The sequence below is a fragment of the Anopheles merus genome, chromosome 2R (assembly GCF_017562075.2).
Source record: "Anopheles merus strain MAF chromosome 2R, AmerM5.1, whole genome shotgun sequence".
Lineage (NCBI taxonomy): Eukaryota > Metazoa > Arthropoda > Insecta > Diptera > Culicidae > Anopheles > Anopheles merus.
This window is the reverse complement of record NC_054082.1, coordinates 30,808,782-30,828,502: the sequence shown is the minus strand read 5'-3', so window position 1 is coordinate 30,828,502 and position 19,721 is coordinate 30,808,782. Positions and strand designations below refer to the sequence as shown.

General features: G+C 49.9%; 1 protein-coding gene across 6 annotated transcripts; it reads right to left on the bottom strand.

Annotated features, from left to right (window-relative positions):
- Positions 1-810: 810 nt before the first annotated feature.
- LOC121600043 (serine/threonine-protein kinase par-1) lies at positions 811-19,166 on the bottom strand. 6 transcript variants are annotated; one of them, XM_041928321.1, is made up of 15 exons: positions 18,360-19,166; positions 9,574-10,604; positions 8,432-8,548; positions 8,276-8,339; positions 7,769-7,884; positions 7,507-7,677; positions 7,314-7,437; positions 6,988-7,229; positions 6,709-6,911; positions 6,090-6,630; positions 5,218-5,620; positions 4,862-5,119; positions 4,629-4,791; positions 3,519-4,545; positions 811-2,094 (listed from the first exon to the last, which is right to left on the bottom strand). In XM_041928321.1, the coding sequence occupies exons 2-15, from the start codon at positions 10,258-10,260 to the stop codon at positions 1,957-1,959; spliced, it is 4,254 nt and encodes a 1,417-aa protein (XP_041784255.1). In that variant the 5' UTR covers positions 10,261-10,604; positions 18,360-19,166; the 3' UTR covers positions 811-1,956. The 6 variants fall into 6 exon arrangements, with proteins under 6 accessions (XP_041784255.1, XP_041784264.1, XP_041784280.1 ...); XM_041928330.1 differs by lacking the exon at positions 18,360-19,166 and adding an exon at positions 13,991-14,075; XM_041928346.1 differs by lacking the exon at positions 18,360-19,166 and adding an exon at positions 13,924-14,017.
- Between the last annotated feature and the right edge of the window lie 555 nt (positions 19,167-19,721).

Genomic DNA, 19,721 nt, shown 5'->3' with positions numbered 1-19,721 from the left:
GTGATAGTAATAATGTTACTAAATTTCTTTCGATTAAACCGATATCCGGTCCCTTGGTTCATTCATTTGTTTTGCATTGCTTCACTGGCTTCGGATGCCACCGCACCACTGGTATGTGCAAATGTTTGGGATGAGTGATGATGATGATTATGATGAAATGATGATCAAATTCGCTGCTAGATATTAGATACACAACATCGACCATGAACACTAACTATCATCCCCTGCTCCCGCTGGGGTGGACGTGGCCGAGTTTCGATGTACGGTTTGCGTGTTTGTTAATGTGCCGAACGCAGCCAACACCAAAACGATTATTCTTACAATCTGTCACAACGCTTCGAACTCAGTATTTCCCGTGCTGATTGTGTATTACTATAAAGCTCTACAAAACACACTCGCCGCAATTCGTTTAGTGAAGATTGTTCGATAAATCATGACATCGTGCATGTTCGGTCCATTGTGTAGGAATACACTTGTAGTTTTTTTTCTTCTCTTTGTGTGTAAATGCTTGGCAGTTGTTCGTTATTCGCTAATGTGTTGCCTAATGTGTAGCTCTTATTGCCTCGGAAAAGACTTACATTTACCCTCATGAATCGCTTCCAGTCATCGATTGATAGAATGTGTAATCTAATGTTTAAAATTTGATTCATGACTTGCTTCAAATCATAAAAATATATGTAATAATAGAAATTAAATGAAACAAAAAAGGCTTGATAATACTTCTCCCAACTGCAGTGTGTGTGTGTGGCTGATTATGTTGTTTAAACTTATCGGAATGCCCTGCAACAGGAAATCATAAACCAATGCACGAAATAAAAACAAATATATTATATCCACTATTCACAATCCATCGCTCTGCCACCGCTTCAAACGCTTTACAAACGTAACGTTTCGGGAAGGATCGAGCGTGTAACAACAATTTGCATTATTTCTCTTATGGCAGCGTTTGTAAAATTTTCTAAAACGAAAATTAAATCAACATTCAAACAAACGGTAAGCGTAACATAACTCTTCAATTGACTTTCCTACTGCGGGAAACGCTTGCCTAACCGTTGGGGGGCACCGTAGAAAATCAATCCTTTATCGACTAGATGTTTGTTTTTAGTATCACTTCACACTTTACAAGTAGACCCTCCGACCACTACACTCTAACAGTACCAATCTGCCTACAATACCCACGGCTTGTCCCTGATAGCGATTGCATTATCAAGTGTGGTCCTGCTACTGGGATTCCAAGCAGTGCCCTGTTTTGCTTACGTACAGATGAATCAGTCGCAGTTTACAATAGTGTTCACGTACTTTCACGTTAAAAAAACAATTCTTCCCAATCTTCCGAAGCGTCGAAATTCATGCTAACGCTCTTGCTGGGCGGTGCTGGCGGGTAGGTTAAGAGGTTTCTGCGAGTATATGATTGTAATTGTAATTGTTTGCGTACTGTTCTAGCAACTGTTACGTAACGGAGTTTTGTTTTTCTCTCTTCTCTCTAACACCGAATCTTACGTTATTTCAATTTCATATCAATTGACAATGGCCAGTCTCGTTGACGTTGTTACAAGTAATTATTTCCTCTCGTTCCGCACCCACCCAACAAACTGCCAAAAACTGTGTCTCCTAAGTGCGCTGGGACTGCAAAAAAAAAGCTTGGAAACGCTACAAACGGCTTAAAACCCGAACACTAGGGATGAAACATTAGGCAGCAACGAACGAAGGAAAGGCGAGAAATCATCAACACCTTCTACCGCTTTCATCTTCAACCGCTGCACTCGCTTTAATGATAGCTAATCCCAGATACTTTCAGCATGTAACGAAAACAGCCTTTCTGTGGCAAGCTACGATGACATGTGCTGAATACTATTGCCACCTCATCCTTCCTATTGTACAACCGCAACCAACGTGGCGCTAGTAAGCAACTGAACGTTCGTCGCCACCGTCGTCGGGCGCAACGCGTCTCTCCGCTCAAATGGACTCCATCTGTTCGGCCAGCTCCGGTATGGGGCTTTCGCTTAGTGGTAGCTGCATCGAGTGCTGGATCGAGGACGAGTGTGGCGTGATCCAGTGCGACGGCGAATACAGCGGTCCGGCCGGCGGTACATTCTGTTGGGACGATACACGAACGAACACGACTCACTCGACCGAGCTTGATTGGATGTTTGGGTATGTATGTGCGCTTTAGCTTATATGTTTGCAATGATGTTTTTAATGCTACCCTATAGTTACTGTTACTGTTACTATGTACTGTGAAGCACGGGGTTTCATTTCTAATGAGCATGATACGGCATCTGCTTATGTCTGCACACATCGAAAGCTACATAAACAACAAACAAATTACTAATGGTAGTCTTAACTCTAGGGAAGTTAGAACAGGCTTCCTATTGGCACTGATGAAAAACAAAACAAAACAACATAAAAGGGTGCATCGTTCTAAGAAATTTAACGAAAAAAAAAAACACAAAAAAGAACAACGTTAACACCATAATACAACGAACGAACAAAACAAGTTAGCTAAGCGAGAAAATGATAATGGGGGTTGAGTTTTGTGCAGTGTAAACCAACTAAATGAAAATAAACTGTAAAAAAGCAATGTATATGTAGCATTAAATCTAAAAAACAACAGACAAATGAAAAAAAAGACACTATCACTGTTGCTTCTCCTTCCAACTAACCTGTCCAATTTAAACTTTCATTTACTAGATCCTTTGGAAAACTTTGATGGCACTGTCTGCTGCTGTTACTGATTATGTCAAACAACGTGCATCATATATGCGTTTAGTGTTGTTGTCCTAATCCATTATGCTTCTTTTTTTACTTTTAGCTCTTGTCTGTTGCATAGAGTACATTACTTGCAGGGCGGTTAAAAGCTTATTTCGAACTGTTTTACCATGTCCGCGGGTATGTGAGTGAGAGAGAGGGGATGATTTTCTAAAATAACCTCCAGCGTTATGCAAACGAACAAATGAACATGACGAACGAACGAACCATGTATGCGCATTGCATTACGTATCATTTCCACTACAATCTAAAACGACGATAAGTTTTAGTTACAAAACAAACAAAACGATCGATTTCACTACTACTATGGCGTACTGTTAGCAAGGAGCGTGGGAAGGATCTATAATGTAAACACAAATATACACACACATACACACACACATACACTGCTATATCTACATTCGGTAGTTTAGGCATATATCGTTAGCGTAACACCAGCCCTAAAGCTTTCGGGGTACTACGCGTGGATCAATGATTGATGGATGTGGGTTTCCCGTCTACGCTTCCCGATGTCACCGTATAGCAGCGTTAAGCGATAGCCAGGCAGCCCACACACCAGCGCAGGCTGCCATGCGTGTCAACGGAGCCGCTTGTGCGAAGATGCTTGCGGGAGTGATGCTAACCCCCAGGCTAACCCAAAGCGAAGCCCCACCCGCAGGTCATGGGGCAGGATGATGATGGTATGATGTGGCTAATGGATGAGGCTGTTGGAGCACCTCATCGATCGATTACTTTTGTGTCGTATGTACCTGATGGTAGAGGGCGGCTACATTCCACGGGCTGTCGGTTGCAGGGGCTCCATCACTGATCTGGCACGTCTTCATCGAGCTCGGCAGCGTGTTCCAGGAGCAAAGCGCTCCCCGGTCCGCTCCCAGGTGGGATCCTGCTCCAAGCCCGTGCTGCTGCTGCTGCTGCTGATGTTGCTGTTGCTGGTGATGCATATGCGAATGGTGCGCTTGCAGGTGCGTGTACAGCTCGAGCTGCTCCTTGAGCGTTTGGCCCGGTTCCGTCTCGAGGATGGCCGTCTCGCGGACGGACTGCAGGGTCGGATACCCACCGGCCGGTCCGTCCCCCGGCTCGCCCATCTCGCCGTACGGCAGCGGCGGCAGGATTTGCGTCTGCTGTGCGATCTTGTAGCTGTGCTGCCGCAGCATCTGCCGGCGGCTCAGGCCCGCCTCCATCGCGCCCTGCTTCTGCAGGATCTGGCGCTTCTGCTGCAGCAGCCGGTGCTGCATCAGCTGCTGCTGGAGCGGCGGCTTCTGCTGCAGCTGCTGTACCGCGGCAGCACTTAGCTGGTCCGAGCGGGCGACGCCAGCCCGCAGCAACAGCTGCTCCGCCTCGAGCTTCCCGAGCGCCGGCTCGGGCTGCCCACCGGCCGACCCCGCACACCCGCCCTTCACGCCGAGCGACAGGGCCACGTAGTCGGCCACCTTGTTGTAGTAGCCGGTGGCGGTGCCACCGCTGGCCGGATCGAGACACGCGCTACCGTGCGCCGAGCCGGACAGCGGCTTCAGCAGCAGCCCGTCGAGCGGGTTCACCCGGAACTGGCTGTGCTGCAGCTGGCGCACGTTGATCTCGTCCTGCGGCACGTTCGCCTGATACTTCACCTTCAGCTGGGCCGCCTCCTTCTGCAGCAGGTGCAGCTCGAGCACGCCCTTCGCCTTGCACGTTTCGTTCAGCCGCTGGCTGTTGAACGCGACCGGCGAGTTGAGCGGGTTGTCCGACGCGTGCACCAGCCCCTGCGTCACGAGTCCGTCGCTCGCCCGGCGCCCCTCGCTGGAAAGATAGATTAGAGGTAAGATTAATCGCTCAGAATGGCACTCAGACGCGTATTCGGACGTCGGTTTTTGCTCGCTTACCGAAAATCGACCGGCGACCGGGTAATACTGCGATGGTCACCATTGTGCACGTCCTGGTACACCGTGTTGGCGCGCAGGAACGAGCTGACCACCTTGTCCGACATGGCGTACACGCACTGCGGCTGATTGATGCACGCCGCACTAGTGACGGCACGGAACGTTGCTAAAATGTAAAACGGGAAACGGGATAGTTAAAAAAAAAACAACTCCATTTCAGATCCGCACCAACAAACCTTCATCTTTAGCCACACTTTCGTACGCTTCCGTCGTGGCGGTGCAGGACGGCAGGCTGCCCGCCAGCTCCGCACAGTCGGACAGGTTGAGGTCCAAGCTTTCGAAGGTGGAGAAGTTGCTGCGCGACGAGTCGCAGCTTAGGTTTTGGCTCAGGCTCTTCGGATGGATGTTGGTGACGACACCGCTGGACGAGCTGGAGCTGGCGAACGAGTTGAGCCGCTGAATGGACTTGTCGATCGACTGCTGTACGTCCTCGTCTGTCGGGGCCAAAAAAAACAAGAAAAGCAAAGAGCAGCAGTATAAGAAATAGATTACCGGAAGCGTTTCGATGCGCCCAACCGAACCCGCTAATTACCTCCCAGATCGGTTTCACACCCTTCGTCCGTGCTGGAGCTGTACTGCGCCGTAATGGACGTCGCCGGCGGTGGTGTATGGCCACTCGCTACCGAGCTCGCCACGGTCAGGTTGGGCTCGTAGTGCTGTAGGTACGAGTAGGTTTGCATGTTGTTCAGGTAGTCCTTGAACGGTGGCACCGTAATCGACGTTTCGGCGTTCGATGACGCGCTGGTAAGGTAGTCCTTGCTGAAGCCATTCAGCGGGTCCGAGTAGCGCTGGGACTGGGGCATCGCGGACGACTGGGCCGGCGACGACTGGGAGGGCGGCTGCGGCGAAGCCGTCTGGTGGAGATCGCTGTTCACCGGCGAATGGGACGGTGGTTTCGTATACCGATTCGATTCACCCATCGATACGGGACGTGCCTTTAAAGGAAACGGGATAGCACACAAATCAACGGTCACGCTCTGCGACACTTATGTACTAAGGAGGAGTCGCAAGCTGCCTACTGCTACTACTGTTATCACTACTACTACTACTACTACTACTACCTACAGTGCTACTGGTACTGTTGCTGCTACGGGTGATATCTAATGGAGAGGCTACTGGACTGAACCAACTGCGCTAAAACAATACCCGGCATGCCAAACTGACCTTAAGCGTAAAACTCATAACAACAAAACAAACAGAAGAAATCATGATCATACCAAAGGATGCTTTATTCCTTTTATTTTTAAGTCTTTTCCTTCGCCTCTGCTAGCGCTAACACACTGGTTAACCCCTTTTGCTTCGGTCGCGTTTTTGTGCTTCCCTCCCCGCATACGCCACTACAACAGGGCTTACCAAACTACCCCTTTAAGTTACGACACATGGAGCCATTTAGATGGAACTTACCTGCTGCAGTAGCCGCCGACAATCTTCCGTGCTTTGCTGCAGAATGCGCTTGTCGATGTTGCTGGACAAGAGCCGGCTCGAGGAGATGCGGCTAGACAGGATGCCCGATTCGCGCAGCACAATGGAGTTGCTCTCCCGTGCACTGGACGAGGACGCCCCAGCTGCCGCCGCTGCCAGCGTGCCCGCCACGTTCGAGGAAAGCGACGAAGGCAGCAGCCCGACCGTGCCGGTCAGATATGTGGAGCTGCAGTCGCGCTCGCGCAACGACGCCAGCTGGTACAGCGACGCATCGGTAAAGCCCGAGCTGGAGGTGTACGATACGCCCCGGAAGTACGAGCTGTCCTTCAGCACCGGCTGCTGCTCGCGGATGCTCGTATCGCGCAGTAGCATCATGCCGGGGGCCATCGCGGGCAGTGCGGGGGACACGCCCGAACCGACCTGCTGTGCCGCCGACAGCAGCCCGTGCAGCGTTTCCGAGCTGTGATTGTTCAAGCCGGACGAGACTTGCTGATGCTTAGGCGACGAACTCGGCTGGTCGCTCCTAGAGAAGGGTGGGGAGAAACGCAAACGTTTCGGATTAGCGTGAACGGGTACCGAGATGGAACACAACGGTCCTTACTTGTGCTGTGCACTGATGGCGAGCTTGCGCATTGCCTGTTCGGCCACGTTGCTGGGACGGCGGCGCTGCGACTCGTGCATGCCCGACTTGCCGCCACCGATGCAACCGGCGACGGTGGTGGCGTTCTCGTGCGATACTGTGCGGCTCTTCAGTCTTTCCAGTAGCAGCAGATAGAATGCGGTGTAGTGATCGTAGCTGTGCAGCTGCGAAATGGAATGCAAACGCATCATTTACGTCCCTTTGCAAGCGCCCGGAAGCGTCCGCTGCACGATGGCTCACCTTTAAGCTTTCCCTCGTCTTGAGAATGTCGATGCCCAGGTTTTGCATAATTTTCAGTATCTGCTCGTTCGGTTCCGTTTCGAGGGCGCTCACTTCACTCACACTCCCGTTGATGACGATGCTGCTAATCTTCGGCGTGTCGATGATTTCCACCATCATCCAGCGGTGCCGCTTGATCTGGTCGATCGAGAACCGGCGTGACGGATCCAGCACCAGCATCTTACGGATGAGCGATTCACAATCTGTTTGCGAGCGTGCAGGGAAGAGAGAGAGAGAGCGTGAGAACACCTCCAATGCATTGACAGGTAAAGCCTACTGCTACTAACCGGAGCTCATGAAAAATGGAATCCGAAAACGGCCGGACAGCACACGATCCCGCAGCGATTGCAGCGATGATCCATCGAACGGTAGCGCTCCGCACACCAGCACGTACAGCACAACGCCCAGCGACTGCAAGACAGGATGCACAGGGGAACCGTTAAAATCCTGTGCGGCACAAAGAGCCAACCCACTACCTACCCATATGTCAATCTCCGGCCCAGTGTACCGCTTGCCCTCGAACACCTCCGGCGCGGCGTACGGTGGCGAACCGCACCAGGTGGCCAGCAGTTCGCCCTTTTTGTAAAAGTTGGAAAACCCAAAGTCCGCTATTTTGATGTCCATCTTGGAATCTAGCAATAGATTCTCAGCCTACGAAGCAGAGATAGCAGGGAGGAACGGGGCATTAGAGTTTTATTTGGTTTTGCTAGCTCATCCACCGGCTACACCAGAGCCACCTTACCTTAAGATCTCTGTGTACTATGCCCTTATTGTGACAGTATTCTACGGCGGATAAGATCTGCCAAAACTTATTCCTAGCAGCACGTTCATTAAGTCTTCCGTACTTTGCGATGTAATCTGTAAAACGCAGGGTGGACAAAATTAAATACGGGTAATACAACCATAATTGTGACAGGCCTTGGGCAAAAATGAAACACCGAAAAGCGTCCAAAGGTCAGCCAGACGTCGTGGACTACAGTTCAACCTGACCTTAATTACTATGCATGTCAGCCGACTTGGGTATTGGATCGTAAAACGGTATGAAACATGCTACCAAAATCTGCATTTTGGCCCGTTTTCCCTCACGGCCGGTGGAGTAGCAATCTTGTGTTCGAATCGGTAAACCGAATTCATGAGCTCTAGCGACTATCGAACAGTCGTAACTTGACCGGCTATGTTGCCAAGAGGTTAAGAATTCCGCACCACCAAACGAATATGGCTAAGCACCTGAACCAGCCGCTGAACTTACCGAAAATTTCACCCTGACTAGCATACTCCGAGACTATGTAAATCATGCTCTGGGTCTCCATAACCTGCAAAAAAAGGAGTAGTACGCGCGGTTGCATATTAATGTCGTCTGAGGGTATGTCCCCTCCCTTTCGCCAGAATCGGACAAACACAGTACCTGGTACAGCTTGATGACGTGCGGGTGGTCTAAGCGCTTCATAATTTCAACCTCACGATAAACCTTCTGCAAGTTGCCCGGATCCAGCTGGGATTTGTCGATAATTTTAATTGCTACCTGTAAGCGTAGAGAGAGAGAGAGAGAGAGAGAGAGAGAGAGAGTGAGAGAGAGAGAGAGAGAGAGAGAGAGTAGAAAAAAAACTATCAGACAATCGTTGCTCATATTTGTCAGAAATTGGGGAGGTAGAAGACACACAGACACTTCCTACTATCCTACCAAGAAACCTTTCAATGGAGCTTATTTCGAGGTAGCAGACAAACTACCGAGACAAAAGTATCAGGTTATACACCTCAAAAACCCATCCTGTTGTGCGACTAGCAGCGATGAACTTTGCATCGGTTCCAAATAATCTCCCGTTTTGTGTGCTTTCTTCACCCACTGCGTCAACGAGCAAGCTTCACTTCAACGTAGCTCTACATCATCGCTTTGCGCAGGCAACAGGCAACAGTGGTCCATCCGTCTTCGTTTCGGTTGCTCGGAAGAGCAAGCTTCCTACCAAGAAATGCGCCGGAACCGACACGAAACTTATCCCCCCGTGCTGACCTTACCCGATGTCCCGAAATAGGCTAACTAATTACATTCTTCTATTTTCCTGTCGGGTGAACATTATGTTCGGTTTGCTTATGGTCTTGCGAGACAGCGGCGTGCGGCGGCGGCATTGTGGCTGGCCCAGCGCAAGCCACACATTATTAAGCTGCCCAGAGGGACCCGTCGTTTCGTTGTTTGCCGCCCGTCGGAACCGCCTTCCGAGAGAGGTTGGGCCGGCAAAAACCTTACAGTGTGCTGAATTTCTGACGAATACACGAGCGCACGCAAACACACAAAAGCACAGCCACACATCCAAGGACAGGAGCAAACGGGAGGGTATTAATACGTCCCCAAAGAGTTTCGTCCTGGGGCTGTATTTTCACTTAAGCGTATCCTGCCGTAAGCTTGTTGACGACGGTTTGTAAACTGTTTCCGTCTTAGGACGCACACACACACACACACACATAGTCCGCCCTTCATATACCTCAAAGTATCTGAACTCCCCTCCCACTGGTAGGGAAGACCCACCGGACTAGGACGGTGGCGATACTTACCTCATTTTTGGTAATTCGATGGCGTGCCAGCTTAACCACGGCAAAGTTGCCCTTGCCGATCGTTTTCTCGATTTCATAGAAACCGACGCGTATTGGATCCTTACACTTTACCCGCTGTCCGCTGCCGCCACCACCATTGCCGGCGCCCCCGTTACTGCCCGACACTGCCGACGGTCGTGGCATGCCGGACGATGACGCAGGTTCGTGGCCTGTCCCAGCTCTCCCACTGCCCTTGGAGACACCACCGCCGCCACCGGTACCGTGATGGCCGGCGCTGGTAGGGCCCGGCACGGTGCCGAGCCCGTTGCTGCCCCCGCTCGGGCCGGCCGTTTTGTGATGGTAGAAATGGTAGCTGTCAGATTCCACCGACGACGAGGAGGTGGACGTTTGGACGTGATTGCACGGCATTTGGTTCGTTGTAGTGTTGGCTGTCGCTGCGGCGGCCGCTGCCGCCAGTACCATCGCGACGGACGGAGCCGCCCCGGTCGAGGAGGGACAGGAGGGCGACGGTTTGCCCGCGGCAGACACCGACATTGCTGCTGCGGAAGAGGAGGAAGAGGAGGAGGTGGGTGGGGCTGCTGCTGCTGCTGCCATCGACATTGGCATCGGCATCAGAATTGACGTAACGGAGGACGCACTGCTACTGCTGGTGATGGTGTTCGTGTCCAGTGTGCCATATTCGCCCATCGATCTCCGGCTCCTAGGCTCCTAGATGCTAAGCGGGTTGATGGGGGGACGGAGAGCCCGGTAGGATAGGGTGTTTGGGCTCCGGTCGGCCGTTCAGTCGCACGTAGTAGTTGTACACTGCGGGGCTCGCCAGATGGGCTCGATCGATTCGACTGCACTTTCACTGCGCTCGCACCGCGATGGTGACGACGAAGCCTTACGAGCGGCAAATTGGCAAAATTTTCGGTAACTTGATCCGGGCTCTCGTTTCCGCTTCGTTAAATCCGCTGTTGGCAGGTTGGCAGTTGTGCGACGATCTCAAGCGTAGCCCACTGCTCTACTGCAGATGCGGTCCATTATTTAACCTGCAGGGCGTTGTAGGGAGAGCGAGAGAGGAAAGAGGAATGAAATATTAATATAAACTTGGCCAGTGAACCATGAAATTATAAAATATAAAACGAGTTAAAATGGAATATAGACAGCTGCTAGCGAAACCTTGTTAACACACATTTGAAACAAATAATAAATCCCATAAAATGTTTCGAAAACTTCTTAAAAGTACATAACAATCGCAACAGTTTCAAACTGTGAACGCGTGTGACAAGCAAACAAACGCTATCGGTACACACATCGCTCTTAACAAGTCTAGTGGTCCGTGCTTTTAGATGACGGAGCGGCAATAATGGAGGTTTTGTTGACACACGTTTTGTCTTATCAGTGGGCCTTTATAGTTAGTGACTTCAAATCATATATGCTGCTCTTCGCACCTCTGTTGGGTGTTCTTCTTTACCGCCTGTCTTGTTTTTGGGGATACACCACACACGATGTACAACAGCGACACCTGTCCTCTATCGTCTTATAAGGTAGGAAGAGAGCAAAACCATATACCATAGCTAGGATACCTTGCAGAAGCGGCCGAGTGTACGATTAGACCATCGGGTCTCTCCCTCACAACCGTTGTCTATGGGGCATTAACATCCTAGACCCGCTTCTAGTTGAACATCAGTTTAATTGATAATAATTTTCAATTACAGTTTTAAATAAGTGTTTTTGAATCGTTTAGCGACATGTTTAAAAAAATCCATTAATCTTTATAAAAATAAAAATAAATCCATTGTTTTTATGAAAAAGATTTTGTGTAACAAATAATATTGAATTTTTTGTCAAGTTGTCTCGACTTCAAATTAAACTTTTCCCTAATCGAAAACTTATATTCGTTCGCGAAGCTCACGATGCTGCTTAGAATTAGCCTTTTCCTATAAGCTTTTGCAGCGAAACAGAACCTCGAAGCTCTGACTGTCGACCATCAAGAGCTATTCAATCGATAATAAGTATCGCATCATTAAATCATTTCACAACTCAGTTAACACTGGAACTGATCAGCACGCCCAGAAACACACACGATGAAAAGCTATTCAAAATACAACAACTGTAGATATAACAACGAGATAGTGCAGCTCGAGCAGCTCGTACCGCAAACCGAAGTCTTCAGGGTCAGTAGCGTGTCAAACCTTTCAATCGTATGAGCAAAAGGTATTCAAATGCGCGTTGCGTAGCTTCGCATCTAGATAGACAAACGCAATTAGATTACAAAACACAATAGTAAACACCACATGGCACAAAATCAAACCCTGTGTCTGCATACTGGTGTGCCACCGCGCTTCTTATCGCTCCTCGGAGAAGGTGCTCAGTTTCTGCTTTTAAGTTTTGTGCCACTCCAAACAAAAAAAAAAAACCAAGGCCCGAAACAAACCATGATAAATTGAATGCTCCGGCTGTGCGGAGTATCATTGTATTGGCCGGCACATAAAAATACAAAGTAAAAATAGATGAACACACACACACACGCACTCGCTGCATAGCATATTTCCTTAGCTGTCTTATCACACCGATTACGCTTACTTTTACTCTCACCAAGCCGAGCCTCACCACTGCATCCAACCCCCAACAGCCCGCGCGTCGTTCCCGTTCGACCGCGAGTGAGCGATAGTAAAAGTAAATACAGTCACAAACAGCACCAAAAATTGCCCTCCAGCCGAAACAACAGAACGAGCGATGAGGACGAAGAGTGCCACGATCGCCACCGGGGAGCAGCATTCCCATCTTGTTATCTTATCGTGGGCTACGACACACAGCCACACACACACATACACACGGGGACGGGTGAGTTACATTACAGGGCAAGGGAGCGAGCTTGTGTGAACGCAAACGAAAACAAAGGCAGGAATTTGTAGTATCGAAAAGGCCAGATACCGCAGGTCCATCCGGCAGGACTGGAAGATGCAGTTCAATCCGGATGTAGTAGTAGTAGTAGTAGTGGTAGTGTCCGGATTAATTGAAAATCGCTTGCAGCGGGACCTACAACCTACAATAAATCATACTCCAACTGGGCCATCTTGCGCACAGCGACAGATCGAGCAATGAAATCGTTTGAACCCGGAATAAAACAGGAGCAGAAATCAACAACTCAAAAAAAAAACTGACACAAATCATCCACAAACCACACATGTCCCGGAATGGACAGAGCCGGCACTCGAGATGGTGTCTGTGTGTGTTTTTTTTTTTTTGTTCTGGCGCACCATCATCACACCCCTACACCATGGCATGATTTATATCGCGCTCCGTGTTTGCCCGAATTTGCGTCAAATTGCCGCCCGCCCTGGCAACCAGCACGATCGTCCTACACGGGCTACCCCGAATCGGTTCTGCCGGTCCGTCGTCTTCCATCTAGAGCGATCTATGATGTTCTGCGTCAGTACAGATGCTTTCTCCTGCACCTTCTTTTTAATATTTGTGTTTTTTTTTTTGCCTTCTCCTCTTTGCCAGTCCACTCACATTCGGTTTGTCCTTTCGCGTTTTCCTTTCCCGGTGCTGCACCGCGCAATGAAGGTGATGTTGCGAAGGCCCGAAGGACGCTGGCAATATCATCGAGCAGGCTCAAACACCATGATGCCCACATCGTGGGTGGACACCAGAAAACAGCAACAACAACAAAAAAACCAAACACCACACACACACACTGCATGCATGGCACCCACTCGAGGATGAGTTTTCGCCGTTTGACATCACATCGCAAAAAGATCGAATATCGATTACAGCGAAGGGAAGGGAGGGAAGGGTGTGTGTGTGTGTATGTAAGGAACCTGCGCCCCAGATACGTCCACCCGTTCCACTGCTTTTGGTTTCATTCCTCTGGCATCGTCGGTCACCGTTGCCCATCGATCCGATGTCGGCCCGATTTGACGTGGCGTGACCGGGCGGTTTTTGCGGAACCACCATGAGGCCGGCATGTCAGGCCGACGCGGAAGTCGGATCGACATGTGTGTGTGTGTGTGTTGGTGAGTGGGAAACGAGAGCAAAACATCGAATTGTATTTTTTTTTTGTCGTTGAGGTTCGTTTGCTTTCTTTTGTAGTGCCATCCAAAAATAAAACCCCCTCACCGCACACAATATATTGGCCAGCGTGTTTATCACCCTGTCCCACCGGGACGACACGACTCATGCACGCTGTACACCTTCGGCTCTCTCCTCCCCGTCGCTATGCTGCAGCACTTGCCTATCGACGTGAAATGTACTTTTGATTGTGATAAGTGGATTTTAAGCAGTGATGTAGCGTGGCCACTACTCCACTGGCAGGCTGAGGTCATTCACAATCACACAGAGACACAACACATACACACGCACATTCCAGACGCACTATCAGTGAGGGAGGCGCACGCTGCCACACGACCTGGACGGGCGTGCAACTTACTTTCCCAACCGGCCAAACGCAAAGCAGCCCGCCAACTACACCGCGAAACCTTTGCAAACCAGCGTGTGCAGGCGGGTCACCCAACCCCCCCCCCCAGTCCGGGTAAGGGGTTGCTCGTGGTGGTGGTTTTTGTGTTTTGTGAACCGGCGTCACTCTCTTGCATCGTGTAATTCGTGCTCTCCTTCCGTGCTCTCTCTCTCTCTCTCTCTCTCTGTGTGCGCCTCCCTCGCGCATACGTAAGCACACCGTACAAACAGCACTGAAGGGGGTGATGAGGAGGGGGGGTGGTTACGAGTGGATGCCGGTGGAGGTGGTTTGCTTACCGCATGCAAGCAACACCACTCAATATGTACACACGTACCCCACCTCTCCTTCGCAGATAGAACAAGGGTGGCCCAAAGCAAGTGCGAGCGAATGGAGGAGGTTGGGACCTGCGGGCGCGCAATGTTTGCTCCCCTATTCGACGTCTTTCTTTCTTTCTTGCTGCTGCGCGTAATAAACACACACGGCGATGGCACACTCTTTGCCGTGCTGACGATGCGGTGCGGTGCTGCGGTGTGTGCGCGCGCGAGATTCGACGTGTTCTCCCCCCCTCCCTCGCGATTGACGTAGGTAAACGATTTTAGCGGTCGAGGCACTGCGTCACTGACTGTCCCCAACCCCCGCCGTGCGCAACATACACTCATACCAACGACACACATGTACTACATACAGCCACACATACACAGACACACACACACACCTAACACGACTTGACATTGTGCACCACTTCACGGTCTTGCGGCTTCCCTTCCTTCTTGCCTTCCCGGCCTATTAATTGTTGTTGGTGGTGGTGGTGGTGCTGCTGCTGCTGAAACTAAACAAACCAAAACCGGGAGCGAATAAAGACGGTACCAGGAGGCGGGATCTTTTTTTCTTAAACAAAAAAGATTGTAATGAAGATGCAAAGAGCAGCAGAGGAAAAGAGAGAGGTGAAGACAGAGAGAGAGAGAGAGTGACTGACGGTAGCACGAGGTTTGTGGATGCTGTATGCTGCTCTCTGCATACTGCACACGTAAACAAAGCGATCGGTTCGGGGATCGAATAACCAAAGATCGCACGGTGGAGCGTGTGAAGGGGTAAGCAATCAGGGAGAGAGGAGGATTTGGATTGGGTACACATTCTCGTACACCAAACGATGCCACCACTCCCGAAACCAATCCCCCGCAGTTACACAATGAAGGGCAATCTTAATGTAATAGGAATTGGACTCTACAGCACCCTTGTTGGACAAATCCAATAGGAATTTTCAAGGAGCCTGTCAAAAAAGAATACTATACAGTCCAAATTCAAATATGAAGTTCACTTCCCATAAGAAAGGGTCTCACAACTATGAGAACCCTTGGAAAACCCTGTATTGCATGTGAATAAAATCATTAAACGCGAAATGGGGCGCGTAATCTAAGTGCAAACGGCTCGAAAAGAGGCAATCACAAAAAAAAACCTTGAAGTACAAATCGTGGTTGGTACATTTAACCCGTAGCAGCAGCGGTGACAGTTCAACTTCGTCGTCGCCTGCTGAGATGTGCTGAGATTCCAGCGCAAATGAGCACGTGCTCGTCGTTTTAATGCTTTGTATCGCTCTCTCCCTCTCTTTTGCAGGCGCACATACACACACATATCCTTCTTTCTATATCTCTCTCTCTCTCACACACGCTTTCTTTGTCATCCCTTTTCTGTGGGGTCGAAAAGATCAAGCAATTACACATCATATCACGCTAATAAATTGCAAACGGAAAGAGAAAAAGGAAACTTCTCAAACCTCAAGGTTTTAGATGCTAGGAAAAAGCCGGCATTGTGGATACCGGTCACACATATTTTCTAAGTTTGTTTGTGTGTGTGCGTAAATATCGTAAGAAAATGATCTACAAACACACACACACACACACACACACACACACACACACACACACACACACATACGATCGGTGTGAGAAACGATCTTGGAGATGGGAGGATTTGACGCACGCATCAAAAGCTGCTGCTACCGCTGCTGGATCACGGTGCGAACATGTGCCGGTACTGCCGGCATGACGGTGACGACCTGGCCACCTCTTTTTTTTGTTGTTTTGTTTATAAAACGGAGTTCCATAACCGGAATGGGAGGAATCGAGTTGAAGGCTAGTGGGAGCAGGGTAGAAAGCGTGTTTGTGAATGTGATTGCTTGCTCGTCCTCCGCGCGCGTCTGTTCGTTAATCCGCTCTGGCGTGAGGTTGCGAAATGTTTGCACTTCCAGCGTCGTCCACTGGTGTGTGGTGTAATTGAACAGTTTGATTTTTTTTTTTCTTTTTTGCATCAACAACCTGAACAGAGAGCACAGTTTCTGACACTGGCAAAATGGGGAAAGTGCCTCGCAGCAACATCTCTGCACACACACTTCCGAGCGCGAAAGACAGCACCGGCGAAGCACAGCACACACAGCAACACATTAATCCAATCGAAAGCTCGTGTTATATAATGCCGTGGCGAAGAATTTTCCCGGAATTTAACACATCAAATCAAAACGAGTGGGTCTGAAGAGAGTGCGGTGCGTGTCCCGGGGGGCGAACGAACCGGCACGAACTAGCACAGCAAAGTGCGTAAAACTTGTTGAAGAAAGTCTTGTGGCAAGACACCGCACTTGTGAATCATCAATCGGCGGCATGAAGCCGAACAAACACCGCTCGGCGGGAGGCCGTTTGTTGCTCCTGTCGCGGTGGCCCATCTCGTGCGCTACCAGGCACCTCCACCGGTACGCACGCGAAGGGATGCGAAAAGGAGAAAAGGAGAGGTAAGGGAAGGCAGTCAAGCGGGCAAGGCGGCACGATTCGGTAAACTTAACCTAAAATCGAAACAAAAACACGCTTCCAAGAAATTATAATAACGAAGAGTATTTTTGGGATTTTTTCGTTGTTGCTACTGTTGGGGGAGGAGATTCGGCGAGGGTGAGCGAAAGATTTCCAGAACCCATTTTTGCGTACAAAAGAGAGTGGTAAGGAGGACGGGGGTTTAAGAGAGAGGGGGGGGGAGGCACAAAAAGTAGACAAAGAACGAAATGGAGAAAGAAAACAGAGCGCTGCGAGAGTGAGACAAAGCAAAAGATGGATGTTAATAGGTGTGTATGTGTGAGGCGATTCATTTTTTTTTATCGCTCTCTTCTCACTCCCATAATTCCTCTCTCTCTCTCTCTCTCTCTCTCTCTCTCTCTCTCTCTCTCTCTTTGTTTTTCTTGCTTCCTTTTTCTCTTTTCCTCGCACAGCAATTTCACCCACCCCTTTCGTACCTTTTCGTGCCACTTTTTACCCATATCAACGTATCATGTGCTCCTGTTGTGTTTCAGCGTGCCGGGTTGGGGAAAACCATGTTGGGGGCGCTCGTGGGTGGCAGGCAACAGCAAATGCAAACCCTGTGACTCACACAGAAAAAGTGGAAAACTAGCCTGAATTGAAGTGGGCAAGGTGTGTTTTGCTGGAGAGTTGCAATAAACACGAAACAAACAAAAAAAAGCTCAAACAGCATAGGGGAATGGAATGTACGGCCGCAACGAGAATGTTGAACGGCCCCGGGTACCCAACGGAGCGGGAGTTTGTTGCATGGTGCAAGAGCCATACACTTGCCGCACGGTGGAAGCTTTGTAAAAGTGCAAAATGTAGCTAACAGGAGAGGGTTTACTATTTTCTCTTCTAGCAAGCGGTGTGCACGAAAGAAAGGGATGGCGCGTGTGCGAAGGGACCGAGGGAAGACAGCGTTGTTGGGGCGTCGGAAAATCGATTGACGGAATCGACGAGACGGATTGCTTTCGGTGGCTGTGTTCGTGCTGTGCTCGGGGGCAATGGAAATGGGGAGAGAGAAAAATGAATGGATCCGTGTCGATCGGAGCATCGGTCTGGTGAACCGTGCGGGTTGCGGGTCGTGCCAAAATGGGAGACGGGCCGCAACAGTGCGTGCCGTGCAGGCAGCCCAGAACAGTGGGCTACTAGATCGGCGCTAGATGGAGCGTGTAAAATTCCGTACACACGCCGTGGCATAGTTACACCATTCCGAGACATCCTTTTGGGGCAGAAAGTGTTGTCTCCGCTGCGCATTCAAAGGCTTTAGTATTGTTTTTTTTTTAATGCCCAAACGACACCTATGCGAGATTCGCTGCTTGGGAAGCTTTTGCATAACGCAACCCGTTGTCTGTGGTAACCCTCCACCTACGCAACCCATTAACACTGTTCCAGTTTCATCGCATTACGCGAACAATGGGGCTCGCCGTCTGCCACAAGTACAGCCTCCTTCTTACTAATGGCTACACTTACAACTCCTTCACACACACACACCCATAATATTCGGGATGCAGAATCTTTACCTTTTGATTTTCTGTACAGCTTCTTCAGCGGTCGCACTCCAAACTTGCCACACTGGATACTCGTGCCGCTGTCGTTTGCAATTGTTGCCGACCTTCTTGAGGTGTTTCTTTCAAATAAAGCAATTAGCGTTCCACTGTGAAGGAGTGGTAAGCATTTTCACTTGTACGCACCGCTTGTAGAACATTAAACCACGGCCGAACCACTGGGTCACTTGGCTGGTTGCTTGGATCGGATTTCTTCCTCTATGTTACGGCAACCCTCGAGACCAAGGAGACGGATCTATTATTTTTCCACTTCACCAAAAAAAACACTTCACACAGTAACTCCCGCATACAAAGCCTCACACACACACACACACTGCACAGCAAAACGAGAATCCTTACGGGATATGATTTTGCCCTCCGTAGTGTCCCACCGTTTTCGATTGAGCAGGTATTATTGCACACCGCCTCGTCTGCCGCGTCTGCCTTGTTCTCCTTCTGCTTGTTCTTGCACTGTTGGCACCGGGACCGTGGCCGTGGCGTAATTGCTCCCCTTTGCTGGCTGCGGATGCTGCGAGGGGGATCGGAGCCCGCTGCCTTCACACGACAGCCCGAAGGACACACCGTCGCAACAGGACTGCTTGGATCGATCGGCCGAGCCCAGTGCGTCTGGCGGTGTTGTTTTGGACCCGCACGAACCCCGACGACGGTTGGAACGGAACTGAAAGCAGCACACGGTTGCTCCGTCCAGCACAAACTCTCGGCGCTCGCTTTGGTTTTCTCTTCTCAGTACCAGACCAGTAGAGCAGTTGCCTCAGTTTGCGCTGGCAGACAACAACATTTGGCCGTGAAGCAGGGTTGAGCTTCTCCGCTCTTTTGTCTTGTGTGTGTGTGTGCGTGTGAGAGAGCGAGAGATAGAGCCCGTTCGCCAGGCACGCTTTCTCTCATCAGTCGTTGTTGGTCCCGTTGAATGGATACAGTTTTTTACCCATGGTCTGTTGCTACGCGTAGTGCCGTTTGCAAAGGATTGAACAATTGCAAGGAAAGTTTGTCGAAAATGTAGGAGAAGTCATTCTTGAATTGTAGAAGATTTGAAAGAGATTCTTAATCCGTGTGCATTAATTGTATTCTTCACGGCGTCGGTGCATTATTCCAGATACTTTTCAACCGCTCGTCTGCAATAGTGGGTGGCATTTTGATTGTGTGCCCGTGAACAGTCGAAAACCAAAGCAAACCTACAATTAATGCCATCCTCGCAACGCAGAAAAACAGTCCTCTCCCACAATCGTATAGCACCAAAATCTCACGCTCAGCTTTGATGCGTGCTCACTCACTCTCTTGATCGCATTTTCTCTTTTTTTTCTCTCTCTCTCGATGCTA